The 8974-nt window shown below is 40.6% G+C and overlaps 1 protein-coding gene across 1 annotated transcript; it reads left to right on the plus strand.

Annotated features, from left to right (window-relative positions):
- Positions 1 to 178: 178 nt before the first annotated feature.
- LOC5504316 (RING finger protein 32) lies at positions 179 to 6052 on the plus strand. Its single transcript, XM_032372600.2, has 9 exons — positions 179 to 355; positions 668 to 881; positions 1624 to 1766; positions 3106 to 3138; positions 3407 to 3531; positions 3794 to 3902; positions 4444 to 4556; positions 4931 to 4997; positions 5357 to 6052. Exons 1-9 carry the CDS (start codon positions 290 to 292, stop codon positions 5585 to 5587), a joined length of 1101 nt encoding a protein of 366 aa, XP_032228491.2. The 5' UTR covers positions 179 to 289; the 3' UTR covers positions 5588 to 6052.
- The last annotated feature ends 2922 nt before the right edge of the window (positions 6053 to 8974 follow it).

Here is an 8974-nt window from a genome sequence, read left to right on the forward strand (position 1 = left end):
ACCGAAACACTGCACCAGACTCGGACACATCTTCCCCCGGGGAACATGCGCACTTGCATTTATTTTCCACAGAGTGCCTGATTAGAATAAACTAATTTGAAAAAAAAAATGAGCCCGATGATTTCCACATTTTGTGTGCAATAGCATTGCGGGCTTCCTATGTGGTCGCCCGCGTACAAGCTGGTAATGTCAGCGGCCAAAAAGTTGTTCAGTGTTTTTGTTTTGAGGTCGTAATACGTTTTAACTCTGGTATGTAGACTTGGCTCAAAAAGCTTTAGATTAATCTGCAATGAGCTACCGAAGTGGAAAAGCAGCTAAACTGCCCCCTGAAAGAAGAGACAAGCTCGAAAGTTTGGTAAATATGTTGAATTGTTATCTTACTGGATGTTGTTGTCTAGGTGCTTAGCAGGAGAAACGAAAAAAGACGTGTTACAAAACTGACAAAAACGAAAAAAGGCCTGTAAGAGATACAATATCGTTAGATTTATTTGGGGTTTAACATGCTAACCCAAAGTAAAACTAAAAATAAGTAATAAAAATTGGCATAACAAATAAAATAACTTAAAGTACTTAACACAATTATGAATTTTGTTATTGTCAACACCAGACAGAGAACTGCCCATTCATTTAAACTTAGTTCCTTAAAGCTCCCTTGATTATCTCACAGCCCAACACTGCATTGACTGCTGTAGCATTACAAGATCACTGGGCAAGATCTCTATCACTCAAAGATCCTGTTAAAAAGAAGATCAACCATAGTTTACCAGTTGCAGCCAAGCCTAGATCCACAGCAGCACGCATCAAAGGGGGAAAAGGCCCTGAAACAAGAGAATCTAATAAAGAATATGTGCTGGACCCTGTGCCACCCCCACCAACTTTAGGTGAAGGAAACAGACCTGTACCCAGATTTGAGGGGGGGGGGGGGGGGGGACAGTCATAGGCAGGGCTTTCATTAACTTTCAGAATAGGTGGTGGAAATTGATAAGTAGGGTTTGGAAGTCATTTTATCTTTTCTGTTTAAATAAAACTTAAGTCGACTTTAAAACAAAAGTAGCTGGTGCTGGGTGGAAAGTGGATGGCTTTTCCGCCTGCCACCAGGGGATAATGAAACCCCTGATAGGTATCATTATAAGAAACTGATAGTGCTTGACAATCCTTCAATAAAAAATGGACTACTGTTTGACGGTCAAGGGGGGTGCCAGTACACTTTACACACCGTTTAGTTCTTGGGTACAGGATAGTCTAGCTAGTAGTATTTGGCTAGTAGTAAGGAAAAGATAATGAAAGAACGACAGAGGTAGGACTCCACATTATGTTATATGTTACTTTTAAATACATCAGGTAACCAGGGATTTTCTGGTTTGCACTAAAAAAATAGAACAAAAAAACAGTTTTGGTTAAAACCATCTCCTTTAAAGGCAAAACAATGCTGAACAAAAAGAGGCATTGGCCATAGCAAATCTTAATTTCCAGAATTTTTCAACTGGCGGTTGACAGGCAGGAAATGCTAATGTTATTATTATAGTTAAGAATTATTTGTTTCCATGTCTCAGTTCTCTCCCTCTCTTTTGGCCTCATCACCATATTAAGGCACTACTGATGTTTTTGTTGTTGTTGTTCCAGCACAAAAGTATGGCCTGGTTGAAGCTCCTGAGAAGCTATTATCTGACACAGACTGGCAAAGTGTGAAGCAGCAGTCAAATGCAAGGCTTGACTCTACACTACCTTGTGTGATATGTAAGGAGGATTTTGGCAACCTACAGCAGGTACCTAATTCAAGGCTTATTTATACAGCACACTTTAGTTGTATGTGACACTTCTACAAGTCAAGTCGTAGAGCGTAAATAAGGCTACAACCCCGCAATAAATATGTACCAATCAGCGATCTTCTCAGCAAAAGTTGTAATACAAGCGCACGTTTGTTATTGCGTGCGCTTGTATTTCTAAGGTGTGTCGATTCCTAGAAAATATATCATTGCTAAGTTAAAAAGAATGTTTTATACATGCGAGGAATATCAGCAACCTGCTTGGGATTTCTTTTCTAGAACAACGAGATAAAATGGGATTGAAAATAAAATTTCGAACCAGTGCACGCTCGTTTGAAATGACGCTATTGTATAAAGCAAGCATGTGAAAATAACGAAAACTAAAAAGTTCATTGATTTATATTGTTTTCAGACTCTAATTACCATCTGTGATTGAAAATAGAATTTCGAACCAGCGCAAGCTTGTTTTAAATGACGCTACTGTATGAAGCATGCACATGAAAATAACCAATACTGAAAAGTTCATTGATTTATATTGTTTTCAGACTCTAATTACCAACTGTCCCATTCCCAGAAAAGATTGACAATCAAGTATTAATCCAAACGAACAACATTAGTGTATTATTTCTGAAATAAACCCTTGCTTGTCCCTTTCACGGCCATCTTGAACTAAGCAACCACGTCATACCCCATATATGTGGTGTATTTTTACGCATGCACATGTAATAAATACTGGACCCTCTTTCACACGAGCCAGAATGTCGAGCACAAAGAGAGTCCCAGGTCTGGGCTACCATCCCCTAAATTGACAGAGATGAGAGCAGAGGAGGAGAAGAGGGGATTTCTGCACTCCAACATGATCATTTTAAGCCAAAACAATGTGGTCCTTGGATAAAGCTGTTAGCCTTGGAGCAGCCCCCCCCCTCCTTAAAAAATACCTACAGTATATGTATGAAGATTGATTAATTGATTTTTTAATGAATTAGATTGATTTTGGCATTCCAAAGCCATCAATATTCCCAGGGGGTCATCCGTGTTGGCCACCATTGCGCTAGTTAAAATGTATAACACAAAATGAAGTAACAAGTGTTGATAAAGCCACAATTTACTCAACTGCAATAACCAGTGACCCTCAAATCTAACTTGTTGGAGAATGTGATTGACAAGCAAGGCAGCTGAAGAAAATAGAAATAATAATTAAAGCATTAAATATTTGTTCTTAGTCCTGCCTTCAGTACCTGTTTCCTTCCTGTCCATATGCACTGTATGATTTACAACGTATATGCTTGCCTGCCTCCATGTAATTATGTCATATGTTCGTGCTCATTATGTTTTCCAGGTCCTCTTGTCCTGTAGCCACGTCTTCCATAGGGTATGTTGCCTTTGTATTTTACCCATTATTCCAGTTGACGAATTAGAGCATGTTTTGTTCAAGTTAACCAATAAGAGGATGTATTATTTTGTCTTAGTTGACCATCAGGATAATATATTAGTTTGTTTTATCTTTGTCCAGACTTGTCTGGAAGCATCCAGTTGACAAAATAGAGCATGTTTTGTTTAAGTTAACCAATAAGAGGATGTATTATTTTGTCTTAGTTGACCATCAGGATAATATATTAGTTTGTTTTATCTTTGTCCAGACTTGTCTTGAAGCATTTGAAAAGTTCTCAGGTAAGAAATGCTGTCCAATGTGCCGCAAGGAAAAGTACCAGAAACGGATTATACACGAGGGAGCAAAGCAACACAGAGTCAAATGTGTCATCAGGTATTTTATTTGCCTTTTACTAGAATTACCTTTTTGATATAATTGAAATGTATCCCAGGGACTGCAGGGCATTTTGAAAAGCGGGGCGCTGACAATTGAAAAAAAAATAAGAAAAGAATAAATCATAGTATTTGACTTGTTTCTGTCGCAAAAAGTGGTGGGGCCGCAGCCCCCAAACCCCTCCCCTCCACAGCACCTGTATCCAATGGGTCCCGTTCCATTTATACATGTTCCTTGTTTATTTATTTTCATATCAATGTAGGATCCAGGCTGCCTGGCGAGGCTATGTGCTAAGGTCATGGTACAGAAAACTGAGGCAGACTGTGGCTCCTAAAGATCCCAAGCTAAGACAAAAATTTTACGAAAACAAGGTAGATATCTGTGTTAACATGAAGCTAGGGGAGACCCAGGGCATCTTTGATCCTGTCCCAGCTTTGTGTTGTCATACATCTAGCAACATTGAACACCTAAACAGCATCAAAACATACGCTTTTTCTTGGGAAAACCCATTACAACCACCACTGCACCTACACTCAGAGATTAAAGTAGATCTGATAAAGTGAGCTGTATCCTTTCATCCTAACAATTAAAGTACCTCAAAGTTTTAGAGCATCCATTTCCATTGGCTGATTTAGGGAAGCTCTTTTGACATTTTCTATTGAATTTGGTAAATAAAGCTACTTTGGTGATCATTTTTGCGTTTCCCTTTTTAGTGTGTCTTTTGAAATTGGTTGAAAATATATGTTGAAATACTTAACATCTTGCTGAACAGGACTTCGTTAATGGACCTCCTCTCACACCTGACTCTGCATCAAGTGATGACCCCAAAGAACCCCTTCAATGGGGTCCGTTTGTGTTACAAACCCATTTGTCTATTCTGGTGTGTATAAGCCTGGCATCTTTTTCATCTAGCTACAGAGTATCACTGATAGACTGGTCGGATCAATGGAGGCAAGCAGAGCGACTGTAGACAATCTGATGTCTGAGATCAACCAGTCTCTTGCAAGTAGCCGCAATATCATGAGGTAAGTGCCACCACCTTCTACACTAGGTTATGAAATGGTGTTTTTGTATTACTAAAAGGCTCAACCAAATGCATGAGGTTTTAGGTTGTTGCACGGCTGAAGCTCAATTTTTAACATCTATTAATCCTTCTTTTTGACATCACCCGCTATTGTTTTTATTTCCTTCACACTTTTTCAAACTTCGTTCCACAATTGAAAGGAAAATTAAAAAAGACAATTAATATCAAAATGAAGTACTACAATATGCCTGTGGTAATTTGCCGCTGATGGTATTTTTAATGGATGCTTTATGTGGCCTTGTAAGTTAAGGCCTGTACATGGCATTGTCAACCAATAAACCTTGGGTCGACTCAGTCGATTGCATCTCTCCTCAGTCGAATAGACGGTGATTGCATCAAATCGCCAATTTCCAGTCAAGAATGGGAACAGGCACGGCTTAAGGTGAGCATCTGTTCGCAAATTCATGGAGTACTGCGGGAGAGGACTGTGGAAGAACATGTGTGATTTACTGTATATATGGATCGGGTTCATTATCAAGGGACATGGGTTCATTTGAAGACCTGGTCAATTTAGGGCGGGACAGGGGGACATGGGTTCATTTGAAGACCGGGTCAATTTAGGGGGGGGACAGGGTGACATGGGTTCATTTGAAGACCTGGTCAATTTAGGGCGGTACAGGGGGACATGGGTTCATTTGAAGACTTGTTCATGTAAGGTGGTACAGGGGACATGGTTTCATTTGTCCCAAATCACCTCGGATTGATGTTATTTATTATACTGTGTCGGTTTTCTGCTTGTAGGCCGTGGAGCGGTGCACAACCGATTGCCCCATATGCATCATGCCTCTTGCCCAGCAAGGCCTGTATAACCGTGAGACCAGCGCATGCGCAGGGAAGCACAGGCCTTCCGTACTACTCTCGTGCTCACACGTATTCCACATGACATGCCTGCAAGCCTTCGAAGAGTTTACCACCAGCACTAAACACGTCTGCCCTGTGTGCAGGGCAACGTACCAGAAACGAGTCTTGTGACATGGCGACGTACCAGAAACGAGTCTTGTGACATGGCGACGTACCAGAAACGAGTCTTGTGACATGGCGACGTACCAGAAACAAGTCATGTGACATAGGGTGACGTGCCACAAACGAGTCATGTGACATAGGGCGACGTACCACAAACAAGTCATGTGACATAGAGTGACGTACCACAAACGAGTCATGTGACAGGGCGACGTGCCACAAACGAGTCATGTGACATAGGGCGACGTGCCACAAACGAGTCATGTGACATAGGGTGACGTGCCACAAACGAGTCATGTGACATAGGGCGACGTGCCACAAACGAGTCATGTAACATAGGGCGACGTGCCACAAACGAGTCATGTGACATAGGGTGACGTGCCACAAACGAGTCATGTGACATAAATCTCTATAAATTTTGATAAATTTAAACTAATTCCCTTCTTTCGGATGATTCAAATTATATCTCGGATACTTCAGGTCCAGTTTCTATTTTACTATCCGTAATTTAGATGTAGCGCAGTTAGTTATTGGTGTAGCTAGCGTGACTATCAAGTGTGACTTCTACTTAGGCGGTCCTCACCGTTAACAACATTCATCGGCGGCGCCTAAAAGTACAAAATTATAGGCGTTTACTGTTTGAGAAATTAGCAATAAATAAGCGCTAAATCGGTATGGTGAATTCTCTGTATTTGAAGTAAGCAAGAATCGACAGTCAAGGTCGAAGCGTAACATTCGAAGTATACGGTATCGAATCACATCCGATGTCGAGGATATAAATATCGAAAGAAGGATCCGGCGCTCTCACCGCCGTAGCCCGGGTTTGATTCCCGGTGTGGGAACCAATATCTTTTAAAAATGCCACCAAAAATCTGACACCAGAAGACATTAAATAAGCAGAATTACAGGACACTGCCAGCAACAGATGCTGAAGGACATGGAATGTGGCCACTATAAACGTCTATGTCCTGCCTTGAAAGAAAACGGTATATATGTTGTAATAGGGCGTGGAAATCATTGGTTGGAAATGGGTTACCACAAAAAAAATTGATTCTTTTACCCTATGATCATCCCTACTCATGTCTATACGCCGAACATGTACATAAAAGAGGTCATCACGGAGCTCTAACGACATCGTCAAAAATAAGAACCAAGTATTGGATACCAAGACTCCTGAAACTTATCAAAGGAATCAAACTCAAATGTATCACTTGTAAAATACTTGACAAGTAAATCATCGGACCTTTAAAAGTAAGAAACGAAGTGAAAAGAAGAACATTCTCAAAAGCCTATGGTGTAATTTTCGACATCGCCGCAGATTACAGTGCTAATGAACTCTTAATGGTACTCCGAAGGTTCCGCAGCATTCAAAGGTTACCCAGCAAAACTATTTTCAGGCAACGGTTCTCAACTCGTCTCTGCAAATAAAGAGCTACAAGAAATCACCAAAAATGGGATTGGGAAAAGCTGAGAAACTATGGTATCAATAATAATTTTGAATGAAAATCTACTTCCGCCGATGCTTCCTGGCAAAATGGAGTAAGAGAATCACTCATCCGTTCTTTCAAGATGTCCCTTAAATGCTTCCATTGGTGAACATATTATGACATTCTCTGAACTCCAAACGGTTTTATTTGAAACAGCCAACCTGCTGAACGAACGACCAATCGGGAGACACCCAACGTCCCTGGATGATGGTAGTTATCTATGTCCAAATGATCTTTTACTTGGACGCTCTACATCTCGTATACCAAGTGGACCATTTGATGAAAATGCCAGCCCGAAAAGACGCTTCAGTTTCATACAAACTATTGTCAACGTGTTTTGGAAAAAAGGACAACCAACTATTTTCCAAGCCTTATCTTACGACAGAAATGGCATACGTCGCACTAAAACGTTAAAGTAGGCGGTATTGTGCACATTCAGGACTCGAACGCTGTACGCGGCCAATGGAAACTTGGTAAAGTTTCAGAAACCTATCCTGGTCAAGATGGGAAAGTTCGCAAAGTAGATGTAAGCAATAAAATCCTATCGACACTTGAAACATGCACAAAGGCAAAGAAGTACAAAGGCCAAGGATTTGTCACCATCGAATGACCTGTTCAAAGACTAATTCTACTCATTCCTAATGATAACTAATTGAACTTTATAAATCCTACTTTTACGATAACTACTTTTCTGAAAAACCCTTTTTTATAGTTGGGGGAGTGTAACGAGTGACATTTGTGTAATTGGAACGTTAAGTATTACGTCATAATGCAATTTTATTATATAGTACTAGCCAGACGACTCACGAGAAACTACAACACACAACTGGGTAAGAAACTTTGAAATGATATTAGTTCGAGTCTTTTATGTAACTAATACAGATTTCTCATAACAGATTTTGGACGTTAACTCTCCCACTCCGGTGAATTAAAAGGAAAATAAATGGAGATGTTTAAAAGCGTGGTGCAATTGTATTCAAGTCCATGCTTGCGCTACACCGACCCCTAACTGAACATCAGAGACTTAATTACAGCAACATTCAGCTTATAGTTAATACGGAAGGGTACATTCGTTTCATTCAACCTGGGTTTTTGGGAAGTACACATGAATAGCCTTTCATTTATGGAACCTGTAGGACCTGAACACCCCTTACCTTTAGCTACAGGCGGACAGTCTACACTGATGCTAGTTTCTAGTAACACCCATACTAGCCGGCTGAATGCACTTGCTCAACAACTGGGTAAAAGAATGCCCGCCGCAAATTCGTTCGAAGGAAGGATAAGGGGAAACACATTTTTTTGAAGTCAAAACTTATAAGGCCGACTGTGGCTTATGCCTTGTATGTGTTGTTGGCGCATGGTCACAACCTCCCTCTCAGAATGACGTGTTAAGCTGTTTCAGACCTTTTAGAAGGGGGTGCAAAAACCGCACAGAAAAAACGCCAAAAACCGTCAAACTAAGTCAATAACCGTAAACCGCGCAGTCTAGAGAAACCGCATAACCGCGGAATAAAATACGAAAAACCTTGCCAGATTAAAGGCAAAACTGCATCACCGCAAACCCTTACGCCCCCCTCTTTTAGAAAGATTGAAATTGCTTTGGGAGACTCTTGGAGGGAAAAACTTGAATTTAAACACAAACAGACTACCCCAAGGACTATTATGTAAGGCATGTAGTATAGTAAAAAGCTTTGTTCCCAAAACTCGTGGGGACTCCATAAAAGTAGATGGAAGGGATCGCCCTATCTTTAGAGTATAAAAGTCTACGAACCATCCCTTAGGGGGCATTCAATTTTTTCCCGCTTCTGCTATCCCTAAGGAGATCTCACGCTAGTGGATCATCACATCCTAGTAACAACTGATATGAATGTAGTCTAGAGATGTGCTGTATATCTGAAAATGTGTCTTCTGT

This window comes from Nematostella vectensis, chromosome 7 (genome assembly GCF_932526225.1).
Source record: "Nematostella vectensis chromosome 7, jaNemVect1.1, whole genome shotgun sequence".
Lineage (NCBI taxonomy): Eukaryota > Metazoa > Cnidaria > Anthozoa > Actiniaria > Edwardsiidae > Nematostella > Nematostella vectensis.